This window comes from Carcharodon carcharias, chromosome 3 (assembly GCF_017639515.1).
Source record: "Carcharodon carcharias isolate sCarCar2 chromosome 3, sCarCar2.pri, whole genome shotgun sequence".
Taxonomy (NCBI): domain Eukaryota; kingdom Metazoa; phylum Chordata; class Chondrichthyes; order Lamniformes; family Lamnidae; genus Carcharodon; species Carcharodon carcharias.
The window spans coordinates 67,165,473-67,180,719 of NC_054469.1; the positions used below are offsets into that span (position 1 = coordinate 67,165,473).

At 42.0% G+C, this 15,247-nt stretch overlaps 1 protein-coding gene across 1 annotated transcript in view; it reads left to right on the top strand.

The window, feature by feature from the left end:
- The window catches only part of LOC121276004 (cilia- and flagella-associated protein 69-like), a 153,223-nt gene that overhangs the window by 105,615 nt on the left and 32,361 nt on the right, over window positions 1-15,247 (top strand). Inside the window, exons 16-17 of the mRNA XM_041183949.1 lie at window positions 1,068-1,149; window positions 7,977-8,169. Coding sequence (XP_041039883.1) covers window positions 1,068-1,149; window positions 7,977-8,169 — 275 coding nt within the window. The remainder of the gene's footprint in view (window positions 1-1,067; window positions 1,150-7,976; window positions 8,170-15,247) is intronic.

Sequence of the window (15,247 nt, forward strand, 5' to 3'; positions counted from 1 at the left end):
AGTAAAATATGATATCAAGCCACGTAGAGCAGTTGGCTATGATAGTGGAGTGATTCAAATTGGGAATGCTCAAAAGATTAGAATTTCAATACTGCAGATATCTCTGAGAGTTCTGGAGGAGATTATAGGGATAAAGAGGACCGAAGCTATGGAAAGATATGATAACAAGGCTGAGAATTTTAAAATCAAGGCATTGCTTAACCAGGAACCAGTGTATGTCAGTGAGCACAAGAGTGATCGGACTTGATGCAAATAAGAACGCAGGGAGCAGAGTTTTGGATGACCTCAAGCTTATGAAGGCTGGCCAGGAGTTCCCCTCATATTTGTTCAAATGTGGGAGATAGATAATCATTCTGATATCACATGTACAAAAGTATTTTGCCATGCAATATTTGTGGGAATATTAAATGTCTTTGTTTTTTATCAGCAAACAAGGAGAAGGGAGCAGTAGCTGGTAAACACTAGCAGTTGGCCTCAATGGTATTTTAATCAAAGCACCTTGCTCTCCTGGCTTGCATATGAAGGACTACAACTTGAGCAAAGCATCACTGAAATCTGCTACTCCCTATAAGCCATACACTAGCATGAGTTACTGTCTTCAGAATAAAAGGTGCAAGCAACCTAGAGAATTTTATAGCACATTATGCTGCAGAGTATAATAGCTAAAAGTAGCAATCAAGGTGATTGAAGAACTAGGTATGGTAAGTGATTTGACTTCAACAACTTATTATTAGTCCTCAGAACTGCTCAGATCTGACATTTTTACTGCCTTTGGGACTTTTAATACAGAATTGGATGACAGGAAAGAAATTAGTGATGAAAAGAAAGTAAGAGCTTGGGTTTGCATAATAGCTTCGACATCCTCCAAGATGTACTAAAGCACCTCACAACCAATGATATACTTTTGAAATGCAGCCACTGTAACTTAAGATCAATTAAGATATCTTTTCCAAAGTGAAGATAATCCTAGGATAAATGTATGTCTATTTATTGGTCATCCAGTGAATAAAGAAAGCAGTAATTTTTAATAAGTTAGAAGAAATCTAATTCTTTTATATTTATTGCAGGTGCTGCATTGTTGGATGCTCTACGGCTGAGGACAGCTTCCTTGAAATGGGAGGCATTTTTCTTCTCCTAGATTTTCTTGAAGTAAGCATAAAAAATTATAGATACTGTGTTAGTTATGTTACTGGATTAAGAATCCAGAAGTTGTGAACTTAAATCCACGCATGCAGTTTGAGAATTTGAAATAAAAATAGAAAATGCTGGAAAAACTGAGCAGATCTGGCAGAATATGTGGAGTGAGAAACAGAGTTAACTTTTTGAGTTCAATATGACTCTTCATAATTTGAATTCTATTTTCAAGTATCTGGAAATCACTATCAGGAAGTGATCATGAAGCTGTTGATTATTATAAAAAGAACAACTAGTTCATTGATACCAAAACAAAATACTGTGGAAGCTGCAAATATTTAACATGTCAGGCAGCATCTGTGGACCGAGAAACAGAATTAACATTTCAGGCTAATGAGCTATTGCCAAACGAAAATAGTAAACAATGACCATCCCCCAGAAGTAGACTAATTTGATACCAGCAGTATAATTTTGGAAATTAATGCTCCAGCCAACGTCACCTCAATTCAAGTATGCACAACTGAAAACTCATTCAACAGCAGGTGGGACTCCTCCACCAGCATCAGTTAAAAGGGATCAACTACTTGCAGTTTGTCTGCTGATTAATTTCGACTGGCATTGCTTGATACAAAGTGACAGTGTTTCTTCTTCACTGTCTTCCTGGTCTTCCACCTCTCGCTCTTCCACCATTCCTGGCCACATTGCAGTTCTTGGGTATCTGAAAGCAGAAAGGCACGAGGGTAGGGTTGTGTTGAGGGGAGGGCGTGGAAGGTAAGGGGTGCATGCTTACACCATCTGCATCTTGAAAATCAAAGGGAATTGTGGAATGAGAGGGAAGTGAGATGTGAGAAAAAATTTAAGGTATAAAGATACTGTCATTTTCAATGGTTTCAACAACTCCGCAAGCCATGGCCACAGTGATGGCTACCTCCAGTGATGACAACCTTTGAGATAACAAGATGCAAGTGTGCCTGTCCCCTGCCAGTTAGGTACTGCTGCCTCCAGTTGTATGCCAACTTGCCCTTTAAGAGAAAGGCAAGTGTGTCAGTGAGTGTTTAATGTGGCTGTTGTTGTTGAATAGCTAGAAGCACATGCAAATTGTGAAATGTGGGTGTGAGGCTTTCAGTAGTGCTGAGTAAATGAGGATGAATTGAATCTATGAATATAAGGTATGAGTCCAGATTGATAGATCTGAGTGGTAGCTGAGTGATGGGGGTATAGCGCAGTGTGTGAGTTCAGCAGTGCAGTTCATGGGCTGTGGCACTTGAAGGTGCCTTCACTAACCTTGACAATTCGTATGAGGTCATTGAACCTTTTATGGCATTGCATTCAGATCCTCAGGATTCAATTGCTGCCATTAACCACCACAGCTATCAAGTCCCACTGCCTTTGCAAAGTTTATTTGGAAGGCTTCCTGACATCCAGAGGATGGATGACATCTCTCCTCCTCTCCACTTCCTCTGCAATGCATCCAGTGCAGGGTCAAGAACCTTGGAGCATGCTTTTTCCCCTGTTGTGTCATAATTCATTCTTCTTCCTGTTCACACTTTCTTCCACAAACTGTTCCAGTACCTTGCAATATGCATATTATAAAATATAAATATATATTATAGTACATATATATATATATTATATATACCCGATATATCTTGGGCCAACTAGGCCTGTATTCACTGAATTTTAGAAGAATAAGAGGAGATCTCATTGAAACATATAAAATTCTGACAGGGATGGACAGACTGGATGCAAGGATGATGTTTACTCTGGGTGGGAGATCCAGAACAAGGGGTCACAGTCTCAGGATAGGGGGTAGGCCATTTAGGACTGAAGTGAGGAGAAACCTTTTCACTCAGAGGTTGGTGAACCTATGGAATTGTCTACCACAGAAGGCTGTGGAGGCCAAGTCACTGAATATATTCGAGAAGGAAATAGATAGATTTCTGGGTATCATTGGGTATGGGGAGAGCAAAGGAGCATGGAGTTGAGACAGAAGATCAGACATGATCATATGGAATGGCAGAGCAGGCTCGAGGAGCTGAATGACCTACTCCTGCTCCTATTTTCTATGTTTCTAGTAACTGCTCCTGCCAGTGTGCACCTCCCTTTTAAGAGGTGAGGCTGGCTTTAAGTAACGCAGACTTGCTTTACTTGCACAAACCTTGGTCCCCTCATGAGGTTCACACTCAACAATGCAGTTAACACTGGCTTTACATATCTTGCAAATTTGCATGCAGCACAAAGTTGCTCTTCTGTCTGCATCAGAAGCAACAGATCGCATTGCAATCCCCATGCCGGTTTTCAGACACTATTGAATTTTGGTCCCTCTGCCCTTTCCATAGTTATGAAGGTCGCAGGCATAGCTGAATATTCCAAGCCATTGCTCATAGCCTATGACAATCAGTCATTTAGCTGTTTACAGGCACATCAAGCAAGTAACAATGGCCTTACTTGAAAGGTACAATACATTGGCCACTTTACCCATGGAAAGTGACAGGGTTTCCAAGAATGCAGAGCATCATGGTCGTGTGGCCAATGACTCCCTGCTTCTCCTCTGCCACCATCACTTCTCTTCTTACGCATTACTTATTCATCAGAGATTTGTTCTATGCTAATAGTGCCACACTAGCATTCCATACCGTGGAACACCTTCAAAGGCAAATGGATGAATTCTCCCACACCTGTAAAGAGTCTGCTTTGACCATCAGCATCAGGAAGACAAATGCCATGGTCCAGAATATTGCAATACCAACATCTGTCAGCATTAATAATGTGATGTAGGGTTGTCCATAGTTTCTATGTGGTTCTAGAATCACCTCAACCAGGACTGCTGCCTCCTGCTTAATCATTTCACTCCTTGAAATATATGCTATATTGGTACTTCCAAATTGCACTGAAAAGGCGTCAGGTGCTGTCTACTTCTGTTTGACTGTGCTAAGTATTTTCTGGTGTGGCTCAGGAACCCCATTTCTGGCATGCCAGTCTTTGCCGCATTTGCTGCAAAGGAAGACGGTGGATTGAGGATTCACTGGTCTCTGTTTTCTCTGAGCCCTCTTCTTGGTCAACTGAGCTTTCCATTTCTGCTCACCTCTTCCAATGCCCCCTCAAACAGGCAGCCTCCAGAGGCCATGACCATCAGCGATTATCTCCTAATTGTCAGTGCCAATGTCTGCTAATTTCATATCTTGTGTTCTTATAGTATGGATGCCCAGAAGGTCACGACCTAGTGGCCAGTTCACGGTACAGAAGGTCTTTGGATATACTTTTGTTACCCATCTGATAAATGTGACTGAGCCAGCCCAGATGCCATTTGCTTAGCAATGAGTGTATGCTGATTGAATTAAGACATTCCAGGACCTCTTAGTTGATGACCTTGTCCTGCCAAGGAATACTGAGGATACATCAAAGAGAGCAAAAGTGGAAAATGTTCAACCTTTTCTCTTGCAAATATCATATGTTGTCTAGATCTTACTATTGTAGAGGAATGTGCTGGGGAGGCGGGTTGGTAGACTGGCAGGTTGGTGTTCTCAGTCAAGGTGCTGTTTTGCTATACTGCTCAGTGTGATCTCTTTCCATGAAAAACTAATGAGTAAGGTCAACTATGATGGAGTAACATCAGGACCCTTTGAGATCTGCAGTGGGGTCAAACAAGTTTGTGTTCTGGAACTCTTTTGCTTGTTCTCTTTGATCCCATCATATGCCTTAAGATCATCTACAGAGAGTGTTTACTTACATACCAGAACCGACAGAAAGTTGTTCAGCTTTGCTCACCTGAGGTCCAAGACGAAGGTGTGCCAAGTCCTCATCAGAGAGTTGCCCCACGCTGACAATGCCACATGAGCATTTCATTCTGAGGAACATCTTCAGCAGGAAATGTATAGACTCTCTCATGCATGTAAAGAGTTTGCTTTTACCATCAACATTAGTATGGCAAATAACATGGTCCAGGATGTTGCAATACTGACATCTATCAGCATTAACAATGTAACGCTGGAAATGTGCAAAGCTTCACATATCCAGGTTCTAGAATCACCACTTGGTGCTGAAATCAACATGAGCATCACAAAAGCTGTGATGTCCAATGTAAGGACAGGGTAGTACAAGGCTTGAATTGCAGGAAGGTCTACTGCTACAGCTTAACTTCTTCCATGCTCTGATACACCAGTATGTCTAGTACGGTCATTTTCTTCTAGATCTATGATTTATGACCATTCTCCATTTGGACCTGTGCCTTTGAATTTTGTGCCATTTTGTGGTGTAAGCAGAAACTGGCCTTGAAATGGTCTTGAAAGAGCATTTGCATTAGGTCAAGCAGGTGAACAACCTATAGTCAACCTAAGTGATCATGCAGTTTGTTTGTGTTAGTGATTTGGGACTGGACTTTGAGACCATTAGGACCAAATGGGGGCCCCGAGCCTGCATTGCCTGCAGCAAGACCAGCTTGATGATTTTACAGCTGGCAGCCTCCTAATTGTAGCTTGCAGGCCTGCCGTCCAATTCAGAACTATGGACAGACTCTCCGTGCTGCTGGTCCAGTCAGAGGGCCAGCAAGCTCTGCAGCCTCAGCATGCCACTGGGAGAGGTGGGCACTGCTAAGGCAGGTCAGCGATCTCAGGGCACCTCAAGATGGAGTGGCAATCATGGAGATAAATTCAAATTAAAATTAAGGATGGCCAAAGGAGAAAGCCTGTCCATTGGAGGGCAAACCTGTTTGAGGGGATTGTTGAGGCCACAGGGCCTGCCTTTCCTGCCCTTGACCTTCGCTGTGGGGCATGGAGCCTCTGGCTCTGATGACACTATAGATTGCCACTGGGAGGACATTTTAATGAAAATGGCAACCTCCCCACACAGCAGGGGTCTGCCCCCAACTGTCGGCAAAATGTTAAAGACCCTATAAAATGACCCTTGGTAAGGCCTTTAATTATGCAAGTTGGCTGCTTGCCTCGCTGTAGCAGCTGGCTGATCCACCTCAAAATCCGCTGCTGGGAAACCTCCCTTCAGTGGGACTGTATCAGGGAGCTATCCTGTCGTGGACCTCCACTATTTTACTATCCACCCACCCCTGCCTTCAATCCCGCCACCCGAGGGCCAGTAAAATTCTGTCCTTTATGTAAAAAGTGTATCAGTGGTGAGGTTTTACTTTGTATGTTATACTTTAAATGTGAATTCTACATATGCATGAAACGAAGGTCAACTTACTGAAGTTCAAGGAGCCAGCACTGATGCCATGGAAACTTATTTGGACTGCAATACTCTTATCTTTCCATAGTTGAGAGAATCTGGCAGTAGGGCCGATCCAAGCTGCACTGTTCAATTGAGTAAAATTATCACCATGTCTCCTGACCACATAATGTCAAACCAAAGTTTGTGTATTTGCTGTAACATCTAAAATGACAAGTAGACTTGGCCGTTGTCGACAAGGAAAATGCACAGGTATTTGCTGCTGGCACAAGCAGTCATTTTGTGTGGGGGCTTATATGGGTAACCAGTAATGTGGACTAGATTAATAGAACATGGGAGTTGATCAGAGAATTAAAATGACAGGCTCCACTCACACTCTGACCTTTCTGCATGTGACCTTGTACACTGTTTCAATAAAGCTCAGTGTAAACTCAAGGAACAGCACCTCATCTTTCAGTTAGGCACGTTACAGCCTTCCAGACTCACCGCTGAGTTCAATAATTTCTGATCATAGCCATTCTTCCCTTTATTTGAATGATAACTGTTGGTGGTGATTCTGGTGTCCTATTTATGTTTCTCTAAACATTTTTTGTTCTTTTTGTTTCTTTGATTATCCATTATTGTTTATTTTTGCCTTTCCCTACCTGGTTTAAAAATTGTTGAAAAGAGAAACTTGCTGCTGAAGCTTTTTGTCTAGCACTCCTCAGAATGAACGTAAGGAGGTCAAATTTCAAATTATTGCAACAATTTATACTACCTGAAAAAAGGATGCTGATTGGTTGGCAAATTGACTGTGATTGGCCAAAAGGCCTTTGCCTTTGCAGGGTAATTTGAGGTAGACTGGGCATTTTTCAGGTCCGAAGGTGCAGGCCATTTGGCCCATTTGCAAGTTTGCGCAATAAGTAGCACATACAAATTTGAATAGCAGGTTAGGCAGGCCATTTCACACTGCTCCAATGCAATGGCTTATTTACCCTTGCTAGAAACAACATGCTCCCTCAAGGACATTCTCTGTTTCCAACACTGCAATATCTTCTCTATTCTGTGCTACCACCTCACCTCCCTTTTTTTCCTTCCCTATCTTTTCACAATATCAGTACATCCCAGTTAGGTCTGTGATGATAGTCATTAGATGTGGTGTGGGATTTTATTTGTTTGTTCCCACAATTGTAAAACTAATGGAGGTAAAGTATGCTAAGGATAGAATTAGGAAGGGAGCCAGAGCAATAAACACTGAGGGTCTTTTTCTTTGTATCCCAGAAGGTATTATTATACCTCTGCGAAGCACTTTGCAACCTTTTTCTATATTAAAGGTGCTATATAAATGCAATCTGATAAGGCACGTAAGCTTATTTATTGACCAAGGTAGGTTAACAGTCAACTTCACATTTGGGAAAAATGATGGACAATTAATGTGTATTGTTAGCATTTCTAATTCTTTAGTTTAATGTTGTTAGTACACTGTACTAACACTATTGTCAGAATTGTATAATTCTGTTACAACTTTTGAGGTTGAATGATTGTATCAGCAAGACAAAAAGAAATAATACAATTTGAAGGTCTTTGTAGGCAAGAATTTTTTGTTTCTAATCTCTGCTAATTTTGTTTTAAAAATTATTGTATTTGAACAATTTCAAGTGGAATTTTTCTGTCTCCCTACACAGGCAAGTTCAAAGCGCATGCACAATTTGATACTTGGGACCTTACTTGAGTTATGTGACAACTCCAAAACAATCCATCACATAAATGTGTGGCGTGGAAAAAATGATTCTACTGCAGCTAGCCTCCTACTATATCTTTGGAGGGAAGAGGAGAAAGAAATGCGAGTCAAGCGAGATGCACAGGGGAGGATTTTAGGTAAAGACATTTGAAAAAACTCCTGTAAGGTTAAAATGTGTGGGTGGTTTTCTAACAGTCTTTACAGGTAGAATAGACAGGACCCATGAAAACAGGTCAAGAGATTGAGTACTTAGAGCCTGCCTTTCACCCAGTTATTTCTGCCCATTATTTCACAACGAGATAATTGTGCAGAGACCTCTCACACAAAATGTACACCAGCCTCATTAAGACTCTGAAAAGTATTTTGATGATGCGCACATAAGATTTCTTGGCTTGTTCACTGAGAATATGCAGTGCACCTACAATGGCTTTCCAAAATGGATGATTGAGGAAGTACACATGCTGCACCATCAACTTATGTCTGAAACTTTTGTGTCAGCATTTACAATTTTCAGCTGCAATTTAGATTCTTGAATTTGTGCTTCTGGTATTTTTGCTGGCATTTTTACTTTTGCACATATTTTTGCCTTAGCTTTTCTCCAGGTTTTTTCAAATTACCCATGCGTTTATTATTTCTGGCCTCTGGGTACTTCCATTTTAGTTGCAGAAATCAAAATTCATAAGATTGGTTTTTGCTGACTTTGTAGGAGGAAATGGAGAGCTTGAGGTTAGATCAGAGTCGGGTTCATTTATAAGAACAGAAGAATTTGTCCAAGAAAAGAAGACCACCGTTGGTCTAGTTTATGTTCTACTATCCTGGTAGTCATTTGATACAATATAGGGAGTTGTTGACTAATCATGAAATCAATCACTATGAATTAGTACACAACAGAACCAGAAATGACATTAGGAAAACCACAGAGATGGATAGTTTTGGGAACCAAAGTCACATTTTTCCTCCAAGAATGCCATACTTACCACATCTTAGGTGCCAAATTACTCATTTACTGTTTCCCAGAATGTTTTATTTTTGAGGTAGAGTATCCAGATCTGCCCTTGAGCAGTCAACCATAGGATGTTCCAAAGCATTTCACAGCCAGTGAAGTACTTCTGAAGTATAGTCAATGTTTTGTCGTTGACTCAAACTTCAATGTTTCGTCCTCATGTTTGACTACAAACTTCAACGTGTATTCCACAAAGAACAACAAAATAAATTATCACTTAATCTATTTTCGGTGGTGTTGGCTGAGGGATGGATGTTGGCCTGGATAATGAGATTATTTGGATGAGTTCAATTAATTTAAAGCCATTCATCCCATCAAGTCAATGCCAGCTCTCTGTAGAGCAATCCAGTCCCATTTCCCTGCTCTATTCCTTTAGCCCTGCAACCTTATTTCCTTCAAATGGCAATCCAATTTTATTTTGAAATCATTGACCATCTCCACTTCCACCATCCTCAAAAGCAGTAAATTCCAGTCATTACCACTTGCTCCACCTCACATCCCCCCTGTATTTCTTGCCCAAAACCATAAATCTATGGCCTCTAGTCCTTGTACTATCAGTTAGTGGTAACACTTTTCTTGATGACATGTTTATTTAAGGTAGACAATCTTGTACACCTCTATCAAATTTCCACTCAGTCTTCTTTGGTTCAAAAAAAAAACTCCAGCTTCTCCAACCTAACCTTGTAGTTAAAATCCCTCATCTTTGAAACTATTCTGGGAAACCTCCTCTGCATCATTTCAAGGACACTCAAACCTTTCTAAAGTATGGTGACCAGAATGGGATGAAATACTGGAGTTGGCCTAATCAGAGCTTTATTAAAGTTCGTTATAACTTCCCTGCTATTGTACTCAATACCTCTATTCATTAAACCCAAGATCTTATATGCTTCATTAACAATGTGGTTGACTCTTAACTGCCCTCTGAAGTGGCCTAGCAAGCTGATGCCATGCAATTCATGGACAATTAGGAATGGGCAACAAATGCTGTTCTTGCCAGTGATGCCCACATCCCATGCTCTCTCAATATGTCCTGCCACCTTCAAAGATCTATGCAGATAAACCCCCACATCACTCTGTCCATGCACACTGTTTAGTGTTGCCACCATGTCTATTGCTTCTTACAAACCTTCCTGCCAAAATGCATCACCTCTGTAGTAAATTCCATCTCCCGTTTTCCTAAAATAAAAGCAAAATACTGCGGATGCTGGCAGTCTGAAATATGGAAAATGCTAGAAAAACTCAGCAGATCCAACAGCATCTGTGGAGAGAAAAACAGAGTTAATGTTCCGAGTCCGCATGACTCTTCTTCAGACTTCAGACACTTTCCTGCCCATTTGCTCGCCTATCTATTTCCTGTTGCAGTTGCTTGCTATCACCCTCACTGTTTGCCACACCTTCAAGCTTGGTATCATCGGCAAATTTTGAAATTTTATGTTGTATTCCAATATCCAAGCCATTTGTACATAGCAAAAAAAGCTATGTTCTTTACATTGCCCCTTGGGGAACACTATCTGACATCCTTCAGTCTGAAAAACAGCAATTTACCATGACTCGTTGTTTTGTGTCCTTAAGCCAACCTTTTATCCAAACTGACACTGACCCCACTATTCCATGAGCCTCAATTTTGTTAAACAGCCGTTTGCCTTTAGATTGTGCTCTCCCGGTTAAAAATGCACAATCCTAATACAAATATAATTTTTTCACATTTACAGTCTGTAAAAAAAGGTAATTTAAAAAAACGCATTCCTGTTTCTGCATTTTTTTGTGTTCTGCTTAAGAAATCTGAAGATTTCTTGTTTGCTTCTTTAGTTTGCTTCTTGTTGCTTCTGTAATTATGACTGAGCCCTCCACATAAAGGGGGTACAGGAGAGAGGGACCTGGATGTCCTTTGTGCATAAGTCATTGAAGGTGGCATGACAGGTTGTAAGAGTGGTCACTAAAGCATACAGTATCCTAGGCTTTATTAATAGGAGCATAGAGCACAAGAACAAGGAGGTTATGTTGAAAGTAACCCACTTCCTAACTCCCTACAATCTACAAGGCACAAGTCAGAAGTGTGAGGCAATACTCTCCCCTTGCCTGGATGAATGCAGCTCCAACAACACTCAAGAAGCTTGACACCATCCAGGACAAAGCAGCGCGCTTGATTGGCACCCCTTCCACAAACATTCACTCCCTCCACCAGAGACACACAGTAGCAGCAGTGTGTGCCATCTACAAATACACTGCAGAAACTCACCAAGGCTGCTTAGACAACACCTTCCAAATCCACAACCTCAACCATCTAGAAGGTCAAGGGAAGCAGATTCCTGGGAACACCACCACATGTAAGTCCCCCTCTAAGCCACTCAACAACCTGCCTTGGAAATATATTGCCATTCCTTCACTGTCACTGGGTCAAAATCCTGGAACTCCCTCCTTAACAGCACTGTGGCTGTATCAACACCACATGGACTGCAGCGGTTCAAGAAGGCAGCTCACCACCACCTTCTCAAGGGCAACCAGGGATGGGCAATAAATGCTGGCCTAGCCAGCGAAGCCCACATCCCTTGAGTGAATTTTTAAAAACTTGTTTAAGACACTATTTTGGCCTCAGCTGGAGCATTGCAATCAGTTCTGGGCACTGCTCTTTAGGAAAGCTGTGAAGCCATTGGAGAGAGTGCACAAAAGATTCACGAGAATGGTTCCAGGGATGAGGATCTTCAGTTATGAAAATAGATTGGAGAAGTTGGGTTTGTTTTTCTTGGAGAAAAGAAGGCTATGAGGAGACTTGATAGAGGTATTCAAAATCATGAGGGGTCTGGACAAAGTAGATAGGGAGAAACTGTTTCCACTCATGAAAGGATCGAGATCAAGGAGGCACAGATTTAAAGTAATTGGCAAAAGGAGCAAAAGTAATATGAGAAAAAACTTCTTCATGCAGCGAATGGTTAAGCTCTGGAATGCACTGCCTGAGAATATGGTGGAGGCAGGTTCGATCGAAGCATTCAAAAGGGAATTAGACTGTTATCTGAAAAGGAAGAATGTGCAAGAATAAGATGGGAGAGTGGCGCTAAGTGAATTGCTCATTTGGCGAGCTGGTGCTGACATGATGAGTCGAAAGGCCTGCTTCTGCACTGTAACAATTCTGCCATTCGATGCTTCACCTGCCCTGTTTGAAAGGTTTGGTTTTAAAACCCAGGAAGTGAAGCCGAGTGTCAGACTTAAGACTTGCTTTTTCAAACACAAGAACAAAGAAAGAACTTAAATTTTTTAGTGTGTTACCATGTCCTCTGGAAATCTCAAATGCTCCACTACAAGAGTTTGGGGAGAATTTTCTCCCCGTCGGGTGGGCGGTTTTAGAGCAGGCACGGGCAGGTGTGTAGCCAATTGCCGCCCACGAACGGCAGCGCGCCACCATTTTGCATGGGCCAGCCAATTAAGGCCTGCCCGGCACAACGTACACCCAGAAGCGCTATGCACCACCTGTGCGGGTGGGGGCGATTCCCTCAGCTGAAAGTGCGCACTGATCTCCCTGAGGCTAAGTGCTAACTGTGTGGGAGGGGGGAGGAGGGAGAGTCGGGGCCTGCGCTCTTTCGTGCATGTGCGCGAAAGAGCGCAGAAATCTCCTTGAGGCACGGAGATTACTTTGATTTTGAAAAGTTGAATAAAAATTTTTTTTTAATTTTCTGACATGTCCCCTCATGTGACAGTGTCACATGAGCTGGGACATGTCAATGAATTTTAATAAAAATTTTTATTAAATTTATAAACCCTTCATAAAACCTCATCCGCCCATGGATGAGGTTCTATAAAAAATGCGAAGGCCACCTGGGCTCTTCGCCTGTCCACCAACCTTAAGGTTGGACAGGCAGTCTAGACAAGTACCTCAATTAGTTTAATAATGGTCTTAATAAGTTTTTGGCAGTCTGTCGGGTGCACAGCCAACTCCGCTGCGTGCCTGCTGAACTGAGGATCAGAACGACGCGCGGTGACATCAGGAAGTATGCCTGATGTCACTGCGTGCCATTTTACGTGTCGGCAAGTTGGGCCCACCACCGCACCCCGACCGGAAGATTCATTTATATTTTAAATGCTGTCAATGTCATTATGTAGGCAAAAATGCCAGCCAATTTGTAAACAGCAAGGTCCCACAAACATCAAAGGAGAGGAATGATTTGTTGATCTGTCTTTAGAGGTGTCTGTTGAAAGTAGAACTTTGTCCAGGAAGGTGGAAGAGCTACTAATACTTCTTCAAAGAAAGACACAAGACCACAAGATCTTTTATGTTCACTTGAACAGGTAGGCAATGCGTCAGCTTAATGTCTCATCTAAATGATGCTGTTGCAGCACTCTTTCAGTCCTGTGCTGATGTGTCAAGATAGATTGTGTGCTTAAATCTTAGAGTGAGCCTTGGGGGAGGCTCAGAGAACTGTTCAGATTAATATAATGATCTAATATAATGATTCTGGTTGGCAAGCAGGGGTGGTGCCTGCTCGCTGACGCATAAAATAATGCAGGATGACATTGGGCGGAACTCCCGATGTCATCTCGCGTCATTAACATTTTCAGTTTGGCAGGGGCACAGCCAAATCAGCTGCACCCCCGCCAACTTATCAACGGCCTATTGAAGCCATTTAAAAGGTAATTAGCACCATTAATAGACCTGCCCGTCCAACCTTAGGGTTGGTGGACAGGCCAGGAGCCCTGGTGGGCTTAAGAAAAAGCATGAAACCTCATCCATAGGCGGGATGAGGTTTCGTGAGGGTTTTTAAATATTTAATAAAGGTTTCAGTAAAAGTGATGGGCATGTCCCAACTCATGTGACAGTGTCACATGAGGGGACATGTCGAAGAAATCTTGCTATCATGTGTTTAACATTTCATTTTTTAATTTGGAGCCAATCTCCCTGAGGCAGCACTTAGCCTCAGGGAGATCAGAGCACACTCTTGGCTGAGGGAATCGCTCCCACCCACACAGGTAGTGCATAGCGCTTCCTGGCGGACGTCACGCTGGGCGGGCCTTAATTGGCCCACCCATATAAAATGGCAGCACGCCCCCAATTGAGGGTGCCAATTGGAGGCACGCCCGCTCCTGCACATCCCCACCAACCGGGGGGAGAATTTTTCCCTTGAACTTATACATTTCTGGCTCAGACAATGTCAGGAACTTCAAGTAAGTCAGGGTTCTGAAATCACCTGTTAACCAAATAGTTTGGGTTTTGAAGAGCCGAATAATTGCTGTGGAGTTTAACATCAATGCTAACTTAATTGACAAGGAGTTCATTTCCTTGCTTTCTCTAAATTGTTGCCCTAATTTAGATCATTATATTAATCTGAACAGTTATAGGGGTATATTTGGTATTCAAACATTTCATTCTACACTATGCACCTGACATGCGCACCATATGATTGCCAGCTTTTAAGGGGATGTTCCAGCCTTGTTGGATGGAATTTTCGTCCCTACCAGAACCAAGAGACCATCACCAGTTCGGGAATTGATTGAAATCTCCAGCAGACATTGCTCTGATTCTTTAACTGAGCCACAGTATTAACATCCTGCATCCAGATTCCCTGACCAATCAGAGAGGGTGGGCGAGATCGTGTGCCAGATTTTCCCTTGAATAAAGAAAGCTGAGGGGACGACGTTATAGAAATCCTTAAAATTATGAAAGGTTCTGATAGAGTGGATACAAAAAGAATGGTTCCTGTTGTGTGGAAGAGCGTAACTTAAAGGCCATTAATCTAAGATAGTCACCAAGAAATCCAATTGGAAATTCAGAAGAAACTTCTTTATCCAAAGAGTGTTAAGAATGTGGAACTCACTACCACAGGGAGTAGTTGATATAGATGCAGTTAAGAGAAAGCTAGACAAGCACTTGAGGGAGAAGGGAATTCAGCAAAGAAGGACCAAGGGATTGATTAAGAAGGGGAAAATAGAGTACGAGAGTAAACTTGCAGGGAACATAAAAACTGACTGTAAAAGTTTCTATAGGTATGTGAAGAGATAAAGATTGGTGAAGACAAATGTAGGTCCCTTACAGTCAGAAACAGGGGAATTTATAATGGGGAGCAAAGAAATGGCTGACCAGCTAAATACATACTTTGGTTTTGTCTTCACAAAGGAGGACACAAATAACATACTAGAAATGTTGGGGAATGCAGGGTTTATTGAGAGGGAGGAACTGAATGAAATCAGTATTAGTAAGGAAATGGTGTTGGGGAAATTGATGG